The sequence below is a fragment of the Narcine bancroftii genome, chromosome 11 (genome assembly GCF_036971445.1).
Source record: "Narcine bancroftii isolate sNarBan1 chromosome 11, sNarBan1.hap1, whole genome shotgun sequence".
In the NCBI taxonomy this organism is placed as follows: Eukaryota; Metazoa; Chordata; class Chondrichthyes; order Torpediniformes; family Narcinidae; genus Narcine; species Narcine bancroftii.
Genome location: NC_091479.1, coordinates 80,418,345 through 80,438,325, shown reverse-complemented (window position 1 = coordinate 80,438,325; position 19,981 = coordinate 80,418,345). Strand labels below are relative to the sequence as shown.

Sequence of the window (19,981 nt, the reverse complement as noted above, 5' to 3'; positions counted from 1 at the left end):
GACCTTCCAAGGCACAGGGTCTATGACCCTGGAAATGAGGGAAATGCTATTATCTAAGGATTGAGATGATGTGGAGAAGGAGTGTCTTTGGCAGGAGGTGCAGAGGGCCCATGAGGAGTTGATGAGGAGAGATGCACAGGAGGCAGAGATGGCAGTAAGTGAAGCCAATAAATGTGTCCAGTCAGAGATGAAAGATTTTGGCCACATGTTTAAAGACTTCCAACAAGAAATGCAGAACCAGGCCACACTTGTGAAAGAGATAATTACTCTAATGTCACCTTCTGCTCGACAACATCAAGCTCCCGCTGCATTGCAACAAACTCCCTTACAACAGTACTACACTCCTGCACCCCATAGCCAGTATTTCTCTCAGGTACCACAGCAGAATGACTTAATTGATAAAGACAAATAATTGTAGCTCAGGGCATGATCCTTACCAGCAGTTGTGGTCTAAAACAGTCTGAAAAACAATGGAGTGTCAGCCTTGCCGATTGTAGTAGGAAAATTTGAAGAGAAGCAGGGAGCAGTTTGAGGCAGAAATGTGGGCAGACCTTAGGAGATGTTTCCTTCTTGTGAGTCAATTCACGCTGCTGTTGAGTTGAAAGAAGTGGAGGAGAGAGAGACTACAAGGGCCTGTTTTCTGGTCTAATGTCCTCAACAATTTTGATGAAAATTAGTGGTGGACTCATTTTCGTATGGCTCAGGGCACTTTTGACTGTCCGATGATGGGGCGATGATGGGAATATGTGTGTCATCAATGGAATCAGCACTCATTGGAAACTCCCGTTCTGCAATCCATCCATTGTCTCCTGAGATCATGCACCACTCAGCAGGTCAAGAAAAAATGTTTAAATAGGGCCCTCTTCAATGGTCCAGTAACTTGGCATACCAACATACACACACACAGTGGCCACACTCAACACCAAAATTTCAACTTATGGATCAACATTCACATGAGGTAGCATACCATCACAAAGCAACAGCAAGTCTAAGTTGAGGTTCCAAAGGCTGTCACCAGTTTGTTGTCTCACGGCTCAAGTGTGACTCAACGAGTTCCAATATAAAGTCAAAAGTGCCCTGAGCCATACGAAAATGAGTCCACCACTAATTTTCATCAAAATTGTTGAGGACATTAGACCAGAAAACAGGCCCTTGTAGTCTCTCTCTCCTCCACTTCTTTCAACTCAACAGCAGCGTGAATTGACTCACAAGAAGGAAACATCTCCTAAGGTCTGCCCACATTTCTGCCTCAAACTGCTCCCTGCTTCTCTTCAAATTTTCCCACAAATATGTTGCTCACACAGATTCTGCGTCCATCTTCGCACCATGAATGCGCAGGAAATTAGCCTGCGCTTGAAGAGTGGTGATACATATTCATGGCTAGTACCACAAGCACATCAAGATTTACCACCATTTATGTTTTGAAGGATATGTCCAACGTGTATGTTATACATCACAGTAGGCGTTGATGCAGTGGAGTTACACGTCCCACCCCTTTTGCTTTCGAATTGCCTACTTGCTCTGTAAAAAGCCACACTGACCCGAAAAAATACAGGCTTTGGTCATTTCAGTTTAAACAGGTTACGATTTTATTCCTTGGAGCATAGAAGAATTAGGGGCGATTGATAGAGGTATATAAAATTATGAAGGCTATAGATAGTAGGCTTTTTTCAGAGGTTAGGTGAGACACAAGCCAGAGGAAATGAATTAAATTGAAAGTGAAATGTTTAGAGGAAATATTAAGGGGAACTTCTTCACACAGAGAGTAAGAGAGTGGAACAGCTGCCAGCTGAAGTGGTGAATGCTCACTCAATTTTCACATCTAAGAAAAATTTGGACAGGTACATGGATGGGAGGGGTATGGAGGGCTATGGACTTGGTGCAGGTCAGTGAGACTAGGCAAAATATTAGTTCAGCACGGACCAGAAGGGCTGAAGAGCCTGTTTTCTGTGCTGTAATGTTCTATAGTTCTAAGCAAGCTTAAAGGCCTGTATCCTAGCTTTACAACTCTTCTACTCCGGTGCTATAGAGTTGAAGATTACCTTCACCTTGCAGTTTCTGATTTACTGATGAGATGGAAATGCACCCCTGACTCAAGGAAATGTAACAGATTCCTTTGGTCATTTTCAAGGAAGAGCAGGCTAATTGGGCTAAAGGGTCTGTTTCCGTGCTGTTAAACATTCATGGATCTAATATTAGTACTTAAGAGGCTTCTGGATAATACACATGAATATAAGTATATGCATCATGTGCAAAAGGCAGAGATTTATTTTGATTTGGACATCATATTTGGCAATACACACTAGGGCCAAAGGGCTGGTTCCTGTGCTGCACTGTTCTATATTCAAAGATGTTTATGTTTTTCACTGAAAAACTGGAGTGAGTCAGAGAAGCAGCTGGATCACATTTCAAAAAAATTACAGAGCAATTCAACAATAAAGGCCAATTGCTCTCTCAAATTAAAACTGTGTTGTGGCCATAAGACAATTTTCAATTTTTAAATTCTACTTTAGCTAAAAATTTACCTAAAATTTAAAAAAAAAGGTCAAAGTTAGACACTTTGAATAGTATCTTACAATTACAGTATTTTTCTGTAAAATTCTATTGTAGTACATAACTCAACTCTAATCTTCAGAAACAGATTTGGGATCTTTATAGACTGATAAAAATGCCTCTCAGGATCAACATTTAGTTGGGAACTAGTCATCCTAAGTTGTACTCTGCAATGCCCAATTGGTTGCTTGATACATACGAAATGAGTCTTTCGAAAGATGTCAATTATTTTCTTGGTCTTGGCACACCGTCTGGATTTTCGAGTGGCAGAGTTCTAACACTAGTTGTCTCTGCTCATGACTACATATCATCTGCAGAAGGTGTTTGATCAGAACAATAATACACTCCATCTCCAAAATTCGTCACCTGTCTGCCATACCAGGAAGCTGCTTGCCATTCGATGTAACTCTGGTCATAAAATTTGCATTCCAGGTAGCCTGCAACTCTTTCATGAGCATCGTGCCCAAGCCTGCTGTGGTGAATCTCTGCCAAGCTGCCTGTCTCCCCTCTGGCGAGCCTTGCTGTACTAACGTTGGCTGTGCACTATCTCTACTGTTAAGGACACTCCCCTTGGATATAACTGTATATGCACCAATTGTCTTTCATTATTGTACCATGAGTTTCTGCTAATAAAAGCCATGATTATTGTTTGACCACATCATTTTTGTCTACGTCATCAACTGGCACTTCAATTTTATTAGCAGAAATCGATGCAGCACTCAAGCCAGAGCGGCTGATAATCGACCAGTCTGCCCTGAGGGCCAGAGAAATTTTCAACCACTGGATTGCTTGTTTTGATTACTACATGGCTTGAAACAACATGGTCGATGAGGCGATACAGTGGGGCCACCTGAACTCTCTGCTGGGTGAGGTCCCTTTCGCCGTAACGCAAGGAGCTACCACTCTGGGTATAGCCCGGGAACGTCTGACTGCTTACTATGCGGTGCCACGGAATGTGGTGCTTGCTCGACACCAGTTGCTGACTATACACCAGAAACCCAGGGAAAGTGATGCTGCCCATGCAATGGCCCTCGACTTGATAGCAAACGAATGTGATGTCGGGGTAGTCAATGTGCAACAACACCACAATGCCTTGAAGCTGGATGCTTTTGTCAACGGGATTGACCAGCCGTACCATGAGCTACAACCCGCAGGGCAATGGGCAGGTCGAAAGGGCTAATGCTACAGTCTGGAAGACTGTTAATCTTGCTTTAAAAACACATGGTTACCCTGTTACCCGGTGGCAGGAGGTGCTGCCTGAGGCGCTACATTCTATTCAGTCATTATTGTGCACTGCAACAAATCAAAAACCTCATGAACGTATGTTTGCCTTTCCTAGGAAATCAGGATCTGTGATGGACTGGCCAGCCTGTTTATCTGAGCCTGGAACCGTGCTGCTGAAGAGCCACGCTCGGGCGCGTAAAACAGACACCCTAGTCCAACCAGTTCAGCTACTGCATACCAACCCCAACTATGCTCATGTTAAATTCCCTGACACTGACACTGTACCCCTAAGAGATCTGGCCTCGCCTGGTTCGCCCCTTCCTCACACCCCTACACAGTGAGCCTGAGAGATTGGGCTCACCCCCCCCACCCCAAGCCTGTGACCCCTAGTAAGCTTTCAGATAGCCATGCTGAGGCTCCACTGCCTCACGCTGCGATTCTAGAGCGGGTTCAAAAGCCAGTCCTTCCCAGACTACAGACCCAGGAACTGTACCAGTTCCCAAGGTTGCAAAGGAGCCACCTGCTTTGAGAAGAAGCACCAGAATTCGTAAATAACCTGATAGGCTGACATATTCATAAAACATCTCATTATATTTCAATTGCTTGCTAGATACTGGCATATTTTGGCTGTTAGAGTATCTCAATCCCAAACATGGTGTCCATGTATCACTTGCTTCAGTCTTTCCTAGCAGCTGTCCTTTTGATTTTAACCCTTCTTCTGCTGAGGGGAGACTGGTGAATGTCTGCCAAGTTGCCTGTCTCCCCTCTGGTGAGCCTTGCTGTACTAACATTGGCTGTGCATTATCTCTACTGTTAAGGACACTCACCTTGGGTATAACTGTATATGCACCATGAGTTTCTGCTAATAAAAGCCATGATTATTGTTTGATCATATTGTCTTTGTCTACTTCATCAACTGGCACTTCCTGTCTGCCATACCAGGAAGCTGCTTGCCATTTAATGTAACTGTGGTCATAAAATTTGCATTCCAGGTAGCCTGCAACTCTTTCATGAGCATTGTGCCCAAGCCTGCACACTCTATTTTCCTTTCTCCTCTTCTTGCATTCTGATTCATTGCATCTCAACAACTGGCTAAAATGAGCCTTTCATACATACAGTTACTTTCCTACCAAGCCAAATCTGGCCTTGATAAATTGCGCCTAAAAGAGCAACTCCACTTTTGGATACTTGTACATATAAAACAAACTCCCATGATATTTCTGCTGGAATCATGAGAGCTCTCCGGAGTCCTGGTCAATGCATTTACTTGAAACTGTATTTTGGAGATTATATTTAAGAAATGCATATTTTTCTCTTTCAATTTATCCTGTGTACAAACCATAATTTCACCATAACATGCTTTTTAAAAATCATAAGGGCATAAGAAACAGAAACAGAAATAGGCAACAAAGGAGAAGTAGAGTTTCTCCAGCAAACATGACCAGCTGAGTTCCTTCAGTAGATCACTTGTTGCCCCAAAAATAGGCATCTTGATTCCTTGAACCTACTTTATGCCATTCAATAAAATCATGGTTCATATTCCACCTCAGCATAATTTTTCTGCACTGTCCCCATATTTTGATTCCTCTTCATGTTCAGACTGTCAGTTTTGAATACAAACAATATCTGAACATCCACAGCTGGCCTCCACTCTGCAAAACTAGAGGTGCTAATTTCACAATCTTGACTCAAGAGGACTAGTTGAAAGGTGCATGAGGCCCCACAAGGTTCCACTAACTGCTGATTTTTTTTTTAAAAAAAGGTATATTAAAATAAAAACCCTTTTTTGTCATCAGAGTGGTTTAAGAAGAGCATGGAGATTTATGGTCATTGCCAAGGTGAAAGTAACAATGGAAAGAAAGGTGAATGATGTGATTAGAATCACAGAGCACTGCAACCCTTTGGCCCTTCCAGTCCATGCCAATCTATTATTCTGCTTACTCCCTCTGACCTGCACCCAGACCATATCCTTCCATAGCTCTCCCATCCATGTACCTGTCCACATTTTTCTTAAATGTCAAAAGTAAGCCTACATTCACCAATTCAGCTGGCAGCGTGATCAATATTCCATCCATCTTGCATCTATAAACGTGGCTAAAATGACCTGCACTCCCTTGTACCTGCACTCCCTTGTACCTGCACTCCCTTGTACCTGCACTCCCTTGTACCTGCACTCCCTTGTACCTGCACTCCCTTGTACCTGCACTCCCTTGTACCTGCACTCCCTTGTACCTGCACTCCCTTGTACCTGCACTCCCTTGTACCTGCACTCCCTTGTACCTGCACTCCCTTGTACCTGCACTCCCTTGTACCTGCACTCCCTTGTACCTGCACTCCCTTGTACCTGCACTCCCTTGTACCTGCACTCCCTTGTACCTGCACTCCCTTGTACCTGCACTCCCTTGTACCTGCACTCCCTTGTACCTGCACTCCCTTGTACCTGCACTCCCTTGTACCTGCACTCCCTTGTACCTGCACTCCCTTGTACCTGCACTCCCTTGTACCTGCACTCCCTTGTACCTGCACTCCCTTGTACCTGCACTCCCTTGTACCTGCACTCCCTTGTACCTGCACTCCCTTGTACCTGCACTCCCTTGTACCTGCACTCCCTTGTACCTGCACTCCCTTGTACCTGCACTCCCTTGTACCTGCACTCCCTTGTACCTGCACTCCCTTGTACCTGCACTCCCTTGTACCTGCACTCCCTTGTACCTGCACTTCCCTTTAGTGCCTAGGAAGGTTGCAGTTAAGGGGATCAAAAATAAAGGAGAACCAGAGAAAAGATCTTGGTTTGGGATAGTGTACATTGTACAGTTTGCAAAATCAAAAATGTGATGCAGGTGGGTCTATGAGGAGGAGGATAAGGCATAAGGATATTATTTTCGTTGGTTTCAGCCCAGCCATTGACTGTAATCTCAGCAATAAATTTTCCTAGCATAATATTTTCAATTGATGTTGGGACTTCTACTGTTCACTCCTACCACATCTGATTGTACTTGCCATCATATTTACGGGACAGAATATAGGCTTATGAGTGAAGTTTGCTCTGTTTAAGTGATGTGTCCATCAGGAATGAATGGATGACAATGAATGCATGTATGAAATATGAGTGTAAGGTCTCAGGTCATAAGTTCATACAACACAGCAGAAACTGATTCTACACTCTGATCATATCAACCATCAAGTACTCATCTTGATTGATCCCATTTACTAGCCCTTCTATGGCTTGGTGGTTCAACATGTTCACCAAGATACTTCTGAAATGTTCCAAGAGTCTCTGCCTCCTTACTCTCTCCTAGTTCCAAACAAGCTATGAGGTGAGAAACTCTTCTTGCATTTTCTTAAGCCTGATTACAGATATGTATTGAGAAAAGTGTACTCGTCTACCTTATATGCACTCCACAAAATGTTTTACACTTCTCTCAGGTTCACCTGCCCCGCAGCCTTCTTCACTCCAAGGAAAGATGAATGAGGCAACTCAATCTCTCTTCAAAATTAAACAGTGTTTGTCTAGTACATGATCATGTAGCATATGAACGTGCATTACAAATCCTGTCCAGTCAAGAATGGTGGGCAGATCAAAGGTGAAGATCTAACATTCCACCTTTACCTCAAAGTTTTTAGTTTCTTGACCTGAAATTGGTGGAAACATCTTTCTGCTGAGTGATTCTATTCATTTTTTTTTGAATATTTTATTTTTAAATTTTCTATCAATAACCTAGGAGATTACACTGACTGTTAAGAATATATCGATAGCTCCCAGCAATCCATATACATGTGGTGTTTCTCTCCCTCCCATTCTCACCCCCCCCAAAAAAAACAAGGGAAAGACGGAGTAAGCAGAAAAAAAAGGGAGAAAAGCTATAAAAAAAGGCTGGATATGTTGTTGGCACTTCCAGTAAGTGTCAATAGAGGCTGTGGAGCCACCCACTTCTATAATTACTTTTATTAATCCATTTATTGGTAGATCTCTGTAAACCTTTTTATTAGGGTGTGGCTACAACTGTGCTCCTGTGTACGTCAGATATAGCTGCCACATTTTAACAAAGATGCTATGTCAGTTTAAACGTTATTTTTTCCATGGGAATACAACTATGCATCTCGGTAATCCACTTACTGATAAGAAAAAGGGAGTCAGACTTCCAGGTCATCGCTATGCATTTTTTTTTATGGACAAAGAAATAAGTACGAATTGAATTTGCAATTTGGTTAATTTGTAGCTTGTCCATAAGGTTCCCCAGCAGATACAACGTTGGATCTGGCGGATAGGTTGCATTCATTATTCTGGTTAGTATGTCAGCCAAATCCTGCCAAAATGGGGCTTCCTTTGCGCAGGACCAGGTTGCACTACACCTGAAGCACGTCTCCAGCACCTCTGGTTTCACCTTGTAAATCTTTTGTGGTGTGAGGTAGAGCTGGTGCAGAAAGTTGTACTGAACTAGTCTGTATCTAGAATTAATAACTGTTGTCACACTGCCTCTACACCAATCCAACCAACATCTCTTGTCAATTGTGATGCCCAGGTCTGACCCCCATCTCTTTCTTTATCTATGTAGCCCCTACTTGGGGCTTTCACCTTGGAGTACCGAGTACATTCTTGATATAAATATGGGTGCGTTTCCCAGTAGTGATTCCATTTGTCATCATTTCCCAGCTCAGTTTTGTCACCCGGTGATTTCTAGAACCAGTTCCATTCACAATTCTCCTCTTCAGTTGGCTAGCTTTAACGGTTGTGAGAGCATTCCTGATGACATATTCAGCCAAAGATCCTGTCAAACCCACAACCTCCACTATCTAAGATAGTCCATTAGCAAATAAGAACTGTACCATCTGAAAAAGTCCTTTCACTCACACGTCATCCTATTATGGAAATCTATAATCAGATCTGCATAATCACCAACTTTACATTCTGGTGCTCCTTATTAAGATCTCTGTCAGATTAATTTCACTAACTGAATTGAGGCATCGAAGAAATACAGCTCCATCTTCTCAAAGAAAAGGGATGACTATAAATGTTAATGTTGCCTTTCAATTCCAATTTCAATAATGTAAAAGAGGCATCAGTTAATCATGCAGCAAGATCCAAAGGCTTGAGATGAGGAGAAACCCCTTAATTCAAAAGGCAGAGGTTTTGGAATTCTCTACCCTGAAGGCTCAATCACTGAATTTAAAAAAAAAGAGACTTCAAACATTAAGGGAATCCAGGGACATTACACTTGTCCAAGAAAACAAGAGGTAGATCAGCCATGGTCTTAATGAATGGCTGAGCAGACACTGAGGGAACATTGTCTATACCTGCTCCTGTTCATTATACCTTTATATTCTTACATTTGAGGGTCAATAAATTAGATTAACTTTTGGATTTCTGTTCCCCTGTTTAATATGTGGAAATTTAATCATAAATAAAATTATTATTGTAACTATTACTGTGCAGTGCTTTTGGATTTCAACTTGTCGGCTGTTTTGAGATGAAATTAGGTCTGAAGTAATTGGATGACCAGGTAACATCAAATCCAAATGTACTGTTTTGCCTTCAGTAATCCTCCCCACATTATTAGGTCATTGTTAGCAAAGGTACAATTAGCAAAACTAGTTTAGAATCGAACTGCATTATAAACAGCATATCAGTTAAGAACATATTAATTCTGGATTAATTTAACGTGAAGCTGATCACACATAATAGGAAAAAAAAACAAATCAAAATGTTACTCTAGCTGGTACGATACATCATCCCATGAAAGCAAAAAAAAAGATGCTTACAAACCGTAATCCTTGGTAACGGAGCAAAGGAAACCCCTTAATTATATAGCTGGGTCTGTAGGCACAATCAGGCAACAGTCGGTGCACATGAGATTCAGCAATTAGAGGTCCTGAAAAAGGGATTAATAACAACTGGTGAGATAGATGTCATGACTTTATTCCCATGCAAGGTTTTAAAATTTAAGTAAACAGATGGTCATTTTTTTTCTTTGAATAGTCTAAATTCACATACTTAACTGTATCACTTAAGAGTTTTACACAGACAAGAGTTAATAGAAAACAGTCTTACTACATTTTAAACACTTCGTAAGTGGAAATTTATATACGAGATATATGCCAAGATTTACAATTGTTGGCTCCAATTGTTATAATTGGATGTAATCTTACTCAATCTTAATTGCGACAAAAAGCGAAGTTGACTGAAAGGTACATTTTTTTGGTGACAATATGAAATACAGGCAGGCATTTCGACATGTTCTGAAACATGCAAGGCACAGAAGACAACGCCTAATGCAGACAAATGTGATTAAGTTTTTTTCCCAAACTTTATTTAATAAAACATTACATACAGTATAGAAATAATCAAAGAAAATTTTGCATTAACACCCAACCCACCCCTACAGCCAAATCCCTTAAGGGGAGCAAAAAAAATAGATTATATATATATATAAAAAGAAAATATTATAAATGTTAATAACATTTCAAAGTATATCTAAATGCATATATTCCAAATATGGAGACCACTTACTAACAAAAGAATAATTATCATGTAAATTATAAGTAATTTTTTCCATGACAATACATGCTTTCAATTCATTATGCCAATGTGATATATTAATCTCAGTATCATCTTTACAAGTACTAGCAACACATTTATGCGCTACTGATAACACCAAACGTACAAAAAGCAATTTTAAATTTATACAATCCCATTCCCCTTAATGAATACAAATTTCCCAACAAAAAAATCGTTGGATCTAACGGTAATATAAAATTATATAATTTCTCCAAAACTACTTTAATTCCTTGCCAAAATGATTGAACTTTAACACAATTCCAAACAGCATGTAGAAAAGTTCCAATACATGAGTCACATCTAAAACAAGAATCCAAATTACTAAACCCATATTTTTTTTTAACTTTTCCGGGGTCAACTATAATTGATGTAAAAAATTATAATTAACCATTCCATATCTTACATTAGTCAATTTAATTACATTGTCCTGACACATATTCGCCCAATCATCTTCGGGAAAAATAAATACTGAATCACTCTCCCATTTAAGTTTAGATTTCTCCCAATCTGTCTTATCCATACTATCTTGTAACAAATTATCTTTGGCTTGGCTTCGCGGACGAAGATTTATGGAGGGGGTAAAAGTCCACGTCGGCTGCAGGCTCGATTGTGGCTGACAAGTCCGATGCGGGACTGGCAGACACGGTTGCAGGGGAAAATTGGTTGGTTGGGGTTGGGTGTTGGGTTTTTCCTCCTTACTGAAATATAACCTTTTTTCGGTATAGAGGAAATCAAAAATTCAAATCTCGACAAAGTAAGTAAAATCATCTCTCTACCATAATTATCTTTTATCAAAGCTCTAAGTTGGTAATATGCAAATAAAGAATTTACAGGTATATCAAATCTTTCTCTCAATTGATTAAAGAAAGAAATTGCCCCTCTACAAAACAACCTTGTATTGTCTTTATACCTTTAGAATCCCAAATCTTTAAATGATTATTAAACATTGAAAAAGGAATAAGCTGATTGTTATACAATGGAGTTAAAATTGATAATTTATCTTTCGACCCTAACACCTGCTTTTTTAATCCAAATCTTTACCAAATGTTTCAATATCGTCATATCATATTGCTGTAACAAAATCAAATTCCAACGAAATATAAATTAATGAATTTCAATCCTAGATATACATGCCATTTCCACTTTAGCCCAGCTGGGAGGCTGATCTAAATCCATCAATCTACTAATAAACTTCAACTGGGCCGCTTCATAATAGTTTTGAAAATGTGGTAATTGTAGTCCGCCCAATGTATACTTCCATGTAAGTCTATGCAACGCCACTCGAGCTAATTTACCTTTCCATTAAAAACTCTTGCACTACTTTATTCAAATCTTGAAAAAAAGCCCTTAGAAAGTAAACAAGGTAGTGATTGAAATAAATATTCAATTCGAGGAAAAATATTCATTTTAATACAATTAACCTGACCAATCAAAATTAATGGAAGATCTTTCCACTTAAACAAATCTGTTTAATCCGTCTTAATATAGGTACATAATTTAATTGATATAATGATTGATAATTCATATCCATAAACACACCTAAATATTTAATTTTACTTGTCCACCTTAATTTTGTAATTGTTTTAAATTCAGAATAATCTCCCACTCCAACTGGTAAAATTTCACTTTTATCTCAATTAACTTTATATCCCGATAGTTCTCCAAATTTCTGCAAATACTCTTGCAATTGTTTCAACGACCGTTTCGATTCCACCATATATACCACACATGATCCGCAAATAAGTTAATTTTATATTCTTCATTGTTAACCCTCATCCCTCTAAATTCTTCATTTTGTCAAATAACCAATGCAAATAAGGCTGGTGACAACGGGCAGCCCTGTCGAATTGAACGAGTCAATTTAAATGGTAAAGAAATCTGTCAATTTGTCACCACCTTAGCAATCGGATTCGTATATAAAGCCTTAACCCAACCAATAAAAGGGCCGAATTTAAATTTCTCTAACACTTTAAATAAAAAATCCCCCTCAACCCTATCAAAAGCCTTTTCTGCATCTAATGCATGGTTAGGTTGCTTTCGATATGCGTTGACCAAAGTAATTAATCGAAATATATTATCTGATGCATTTCTATTCTTAATAAAACTTGTTTGATCAATATGTACCAATTTAGGTAAATATTTAGCAAGTCTATTAGCTAATACTTTCGCTATAATTTTATAATCTACATTTAATAAAGAAATAGGTCTATATGAAGACACTTTTAATAGATCTCTATCTTTTTTTGGAATGACAGCACTTATTAAAGCACTTGAACATGATTCTGGTAACTTCTGATCTTCAGTAACTTGATTCAACACTTCTCCAAATACATTAGAGAGATCATCATAAAAAAATTTATAAAATTCCACAGGGAATCCATCATCCCCTAATTCCATTAGGCATTTCCGAATAACTTCCTTAATTTCAAAATCCATAAATGAAGATTCCAATTCCTGAACCTCATTTCTATCTAATATTGGTAACTTTTATTTAGATAAGTAAGAGTCAATAGAACCATTATCCTGTTTCCCCTCAGAAGTATATAATTGAAAATAAAATGAATAAAACTGGTCATTAATTTCCTGAGGTTTATAAGTAACTTTTGAATTCTTCTTTACACCATTAATAATCCAAGATGTCTGTTCAGCTTTCAATTGCCAAGCAGGTACCTTATGAGCTCTTTCCCCCATCTCATAATAACATTGTTTAGATCGATTAATTAAGCGCTCAAACTGATAAGTTTGTAAAGTATTATAACGTAATTTCAACCTCACTAATGTGACTTTTTTAAATCTTCTGTTACATCTTTCTGAAAATCTTTCTCTAACTCAGCAATCTTATTTTCTAACTCTAAACTTTCTGTCATGTATTGTTTCTTAACTTTCGTAAAATAACTAATAATCTTCCCCCTCAAATAAGCTTTTAAAGCATCCCATATTCTTCTTTGGCTTGGCTTCGCGGACGAAGATTTATGGAGGGGATAAAAGTCCACGTCAGCTGCAGGCTCGTTTGTGGCTGACAAGTCCGATGCGGGACAGGCAGACACGGTTGCAGCGGCTGCAGGGGAAAATTGGTTGGTTGGGGTTGGGTGTTGGGTTTTTCCTCCTTTGCCTTTTGTCAGTGAGGTGGGCTCTGCGGTCTTCTTCAAAGGAGGTTGCTGCCCGCCAAACTGTGAGGCGCCAAGATGCACGGTTTGAGGTGATATCAGCCCACTGGCGGTGGTCAATGTGGCAGGCACCAAGAGATTTCTTTAGGCAGTCCTTGTACCTTTTCTTTGGTGCACCTCTGTCACGGTGGCCAGTGGAGAGCTCGCCATAGAACACGATCTTGGGAAGGCGATGGTCCTCCATTCTGGAGACGTGACCTACCCAGCGCAGCTGGATCTTCAGCAGCGTGGACTCGATGCTGTCGACCTCTGCCATCTCGAGTACTTCGACGTTAGGGATGAAAGCGCTCCAATGGATGTTGAGGATGGAGCGGAGACAACGCTGGTGGAAGCGTTCTAGGAGCCGTAGGTGATGCCGGTAGAGGACCCATGATTCGGAGCCGAACAGGAGTGTGGGTATGACAACGGCTCTGTATACGCTTATCTTTGTGAGGCTTTTCAGTTGGTTGTTTTTCCAGACTCTTTTGTGTAGTCTTCCAAAGGCGCTATTTGCCTTGGCGAGTCTGTTGTCTATCTCATTGTCGATCCTTGCATCCGATGAAATGGTGCAGCCGAGATAGGTAAACTGGTTGACCGTTTTGAGTTTTATGTGCCCGATGGAGATGTGGGGGGGCTGGTAGTCATGGTGGAGAGCTGGCTGATGGAGGACCTCAGTTTTCTTCAGGCTGACTTCCAGGCCAAACATTTTGGCAGTTTCCGCAAAACAGGACGTCAAGCGCTGAAGAGCTGGCTCTGAATGGGCAACTAAAGCGGCATCGTCTGCAAAGAGTAGTTCACGGACAAGTTTCTCTTCAGTCTCTTCAATCTGAGGCGCCTGCAAGCTCACACCAAGACACAAGAGCATCCCATATTACAAAATGACTATCCACAGACTTAACATTCTCGGTCAAAAATAAAGAGATACGTTCTTTAACAAAAGTAACAAACTCTGTTTTTTTTCAATAACATTGCATTAATCCATCTAAACGACAAACATACTACCTCAGAACTTGCACAAGAAAAAAGTAATAATGAATGATATGATATAACTCTACTTTTATATGCAGCTCTTATTACTCTACCTTGTAAATGTGCTGATATTTCATGAATCATGTCGTGAGGAATAAAAAGAAAAATCTTTCTCTGTTGGATTAACTTTTCTCCAAATATCCACCAAATTTAAATCTTTCATTAACGCATTAATTTGCGTTGCCACCTTTGATTTCCTTATACTTTTTGGATTTCTATCCAATAAAGGGTTCAAAACACAATTAAAATCACCACCAACTAAAACATTTTCATTAGCTTGAGTTAACAATAAAAAAGCTTCTGAAATAAATCATCTATATTAGGGGCATAAAGATTCAACAAAGTCCAAGATTCAGCAAAAATTTTACAGTTCACTCTTAATACTCTGCCAGCATACCCCTCCGAGGATTCCAATTCAAATGGTAAATTTTTATGAATCAAAATCGTTACTCCTTTTGCCTTAGAATTAAAAGAAGAAAAAACATGACCAACCCAATCTCTTTTCAATTTCAAATGTTCTTTTTACAATCAAATGTGTTTATTGTTAAAAAAAAATATCAATTTTCATTTTTTTTAATATAAGCCAATATTCTCTTTCTCTTAACTGGATTATTTAATCCCTGAACATTAAAAGTTGAAAAATTCAATTTAGACATCTTTTTTAACTACTAATACTATAAAATAATGCTCCCCTCTATAATTCTTTCAAAACAAAACCCCTCAGAAATAAATAAATAAATAGATAACAGGAAAATACCAAAAAAAAAACACCCAAAGGTAATAATACCCTAAAAATCTGGGTGTGGTAAACCCACTAGTGGCGGATGACTATCAAAGTTTTAAGTGACATCCACGCCCCCCCCCCCCCCCCCGGCCAGATACATATTTATTATTTAAACAAATAGAATATAGTCCATATATTCAGCCCAATGATTCCAAGCCCAACGACTGCTCCAGATCTTCAACATCAAGACTTTCATGAACATTCTCCAAAAATTGAGATTGAAAATTTCCATAGAAAACCTTTAAAATTGCAGGATAATGAAAAGCAAACTTGTAGCCTTTTCGCCACAAAACATCTTTGGCCATTTTAAATTCTTGTCGTCTTCTAATAACCTCTTGGCTCAAATCGGCATAAAAGAACACTGTTTTTTTGAACCATTAATGGAGCTCGATTCTGCTGTGCGTTCTGTACTGACATACATAAAATCATTTCTCTAACTTGATATTTTAAACAACGAACCAAGACTTCTCTCGGTGTTTGTCCTGGAAGTGGTTTTCTTCTCAGAGCTCTGTGAGCCTCATCCAGTTCCAATCCTTCAGGAAAAAGCTCTTTACCCAGCACCTCTGGGATCCAGTGCTTAAAAATTTTTATAGGGTTAGCACCTTCAATGTCCTCTGGAAGACCAACTATTTTCACATTATTCCTTCGACTTTGATTTTCCAACGAATCAATCTTCTTCATTAAATCTCATTTTTGAATCCCCCAATCTACAAAAGAACCTTCCACTTTTTCCATTTTTTCTCTATTACATTCTACCTGATTTTGACACTCAGAAAAGGCTGTTTCAATTTTCTTAAAATTATCTTGCACAGTATCAACTCATTTTATACATTTATTAATATCACTTTTAACTACAGTCATTTCCTGTTTCACAGTTGACATTTCATCACACAAGGTATTCATTTTTATTTTCATCTCCATAAATCCTTGATTCACTTGAGTTGATATTTGTTTTGACATATTATACATTTGACAAGCAATCTCTTCCAATACAGTAAACACTGAATCCATTCCAGATTTCACTTCCACTTTTTGAGATCCACCTCCTTTAACTGCAAGCTCCTTCTCCTGGACGAATTCCAATAAGGCAAGTTCCTCTTCTTCCTCAGTCATCGTAGGTCCTTTGGCTGAATGGCTTCGGGCTCCCCCACGGCCCATATTTTATCCAGCAATTCTTGGACCAGGGATGCCCCACGAAGGCCAAGCAAAGCCATCAAACGCGCAGGAGCATCCTCCGACACTACACTGCGGGCCACTGGGCCGCCCAGCTAGGACGCTCGTTCCCTTGTCGGCTGTGCCGCCCGCGCGCACGACCTCATGGGTCGGCAACGGCCGAGCTCACCAATGTGTCGGCGCCATCTTGCGGAGGCAGGATTGGCACCGGAGTCAAACTCGAAAGGGCTGGAGTCCTCTGAGGCTTGGAGACTCCCAATGACGACTCCGTGGATTCAGCTATGCAGATAGGTTTCAATTCTTCTGCACTTTTTTTTCTGAAGTTAAGGTTTAAAGTTTTTCACATCAGATGCCATCATAAATCACTGTTATTTAAACAACTGTAAATATTATTTTTAACCACTTTTATGTTATTTAAAAACCGGGTATTTAGTGATCCAGCTGGGGAAAGGTGGAATACACGTCTTTCTTCTACGCCATCTTGCCACACCCCCCACAAATCTAATTAGTGAAGAGGGTCAAAAATGTCAGCACAGATTTGGAGTGTCGAAAGGCCGCGTTTAGTTCCTCAAAACTCTATGACAAGTGGGGTTTCTATACCCAGTTTTAGCAATAAAGAAGGAATGTAGAAAATATAATACATCAATTTGATCATTAATATGTCTATCATTTTATAGTATAATGTATCATTTTATAGTATAATGAAAGTTATAAATTAGAAAATTTAATTTGAATTTAAACAAAAGAATGAAGTCATCTAATTAGAAACAGTAAAATCTTCATAATCTAGCACTCAACCAGAAACTCTTTGAATAATATTTTTAATAATACTTTTATTGAATTTTACAAGGATAAACAAAAAATATACATAAAATTTGTAAGGTACACAACATAGATGTCAAAAATTAAAGAACACAACAAGATTGTCAAAATTATAAAACATATCCATGTTATAAAAGCACAACTTATGTTTATCCAAAAAGCCCTTAACTCTTTGGCCCCATCTATACACCAGAATTTTATATTTAAAAGTATTCTTCATTCCTGGAGTAACACATAAAGTTGCTAGAAGTCAGGATCTGTTCAGGGACCCCTCCTCTTCATGAATTTTATAAATGACATTATGAGGAAGTGTAAGGGGAGGTTAGTAAGCTTGTGGATGACATGAAAGTGGTGTTGTAGATAGTCTGGAGGGTAGTCAGAGGCTACAGAGGGACACTGATAGGATGCAAAGCTGGGTTGAGAAGTGGTAGATGGAGTGTAACTGAGAAAAGTGCAAAGTGGTTCATTTTGGTATGTCAAATTTGAAGGCAGACTACTATGTTAATCGGAGGATTCTAAGCAATGTGGAGGAACTGAGAGATTTTGGGGTCCGTATCCATGGGACACTCAAAGCTGCTGGAAGATTGATAGTGTTGTTAAGGTGTATAGAGTATTGGCCTTCATTAACCTAGGGATCGAGTTCAAGAGCTGTGAGGAAATATTGTATCTATGCAAGACCCACTTGAAATATTGTGTTCAGTTCAGGGTCAGCTCACTACAGGAAGGATGTAGATGCTATAAAGAGGGTGCATAGGAGATATAGAAAAAGTTGCCTGGATTGGATTATGAGTGAACTTCGTCTTTTCTCTCTGGAATGACAGAGGATGAGGGATTACATGATAGAGGTTGTATAAAATGATGAGAGGCACTAATTGTGTTGATGGCCAGAGGTTTTTTTCACAGGGCTGATATGACTAACAAGAGTGGCACTGTTTTAAGGTGGTCTTAAGAGGCAAGTTTTTCCACACATAGTGGTGGGTCCATGGAATGCGCAACTGGCAACAGCGATGGAGGCGGGTACAATAGAATCTTTTAAGAGACTATTGGATAGGTACATGTAACTGAAAATAGATATAATAGGGAAAAAATAAAAATAATAGGAAAAAAGGGAAATTCCAGACAATTCTTAAAGAAGGTTATTAGATCAGCACAACACTGTACTGTGCTGTAGATTTCTACGTTCTGCTTCACTGTAAACTTGCAATTAAGATAAAAGTAGACTTATTTCAATACTGGGGCACACAGCCACGACAACAAAATTGAACATCTCTATTTCTTTGTCAATTACAATGGCTAGTTCAACATCTTTCATAATGGCAGTATATTTTATAGCTTTTGCCTGTATCCACATTCCAAGTCAGTCACATCTTTTTTTTATGGCTCACTGATGGAAGGTAGAAAGATTTGATAAGAGGTGATACAGATTTATGACTGGGTGATAGGAAGTGGATACATACAAATTTTAGGATGCATTTGTCCAGACAAAATCACTTCATGTCTTTATAAGAAATACTATAATTTTGATTAGCAATATCATCAGCCGGGGTAGCTTATTAAGAAAACTGAAGTATAAATTAATCCCTAAATAACCGGGAGGATTGCAAAGATTATGAAGGGTGTAAACCTCCTATATAGTTATGAATAAATACAGCCACTATTTCAAAAAGTGACTATTAAAGAACATTTTGTTTGCTCCAACCAGACTTCTCACTACTTTAGCAACAGCGTGAAAAACATACAAGTATGTATTGGCAACAATATTTGTGGATAAAGCTTACTTTGAAAAATACTGTCGCGGGGATCATGCTTCAGCATTTCTGCTGGATGTTCATTTTCTGAACGCAAGTAACTGTAAACTGCTGCAGATTGTGGAATGTGCTGAACCTCATTTAGTTTTATTAGCGACTCATCTGAAACAAAAAGAAAAGGCATTAAAAAAAAACTGCAGTGAATTCCTATTGAAATCATTATTGAAATAATTTGTAGTTTCCATATTAGAAATGGATAAAACATTCTGAAATGTGCACGTTTCAGTTACAGATATTTATTGAACTGTAGCCATATTAATAATTTTTAAACCGTAAAGGTAAGAGATAACAAGTAAAGAGTCAGACTGAACATTAAAAAAGGAAACAATGCCAAAACAAATCAGAAGGCTTCATTTTAACAATATTTCAACTTGTATTCATACTCTCAGCAGTTAAACAAAAAAATGACTATCGCAGGTTAGAAATTCTTCTTTGGCGGTTAGGGCAATTTTTCGTCCGCGAAGCCAAGTCAAAGAGAAAGAAAAGAGAGAATGAAACTAAGTTTCAAAAGTGGGGTTCAGCAGAGCTGTTATATACTTTCAAACATCTGAGGTATCTACAAACAATTACAAATTATTTCTATAAATATTGGACTTATTTTGTGGTTAATGGTTTTTGTTTTTATTCTCTTTCTTTGCTTTCCTAACAATGTCTGTTAGTTTCAACTTATAATGATCCTAAACTTTGGCAAATATAAATAAAGTGAACAACTTACCAAAATAAAGTGAAATATACCGAGAATCAATAATGTTGAATTTCAGGCCAGTATTATGAAGTCGCCACTAAAAGATTAGACAATGATTATTACCTCAATAGCAAATGCAACTATGGGGTTTCATTTTCCATCAATTAGCAGGGTTCTGAGAAACACTATCACACCCCTGAG

The 19,981-nt window shown here is 38.9% G+C and overlaps 1 protein-coding gene across 2 annotated transcripts in view; it reads right to left on the bottom strand.

The window, feature by feature from the left end:
• The window catches only part of b4galnt3b (beta-1,4-N-acetyl-galactosaminyl transferase 3b), a 150,392-nt gene that overhangs the window by 27,805 nt on the left and 102,606 nt on the right, over nt 1–19,981 (bottom strand). For both annotated transcript variants that reach the window (XM_069903665.1, XM_069903666.1), the window contains exons 8-10: nt 19,811–19,877; nt 19,066–19,197; nt 9,538–9,647 (exon numbers count right to left, since the gene is read on the bottom strand). In XM_069903665.1, the coding sequence (XP_069759766.1) occupies nt 9,538–9,647; nt 19,066–19,197; nt 19,811–19,877 (309 nt within the window). The remainder of the gene's footprint in view (nt 1–9,537; nt 9,648–19,065; nt 19,198–19,810; nt 19,878–19,981) is intronic.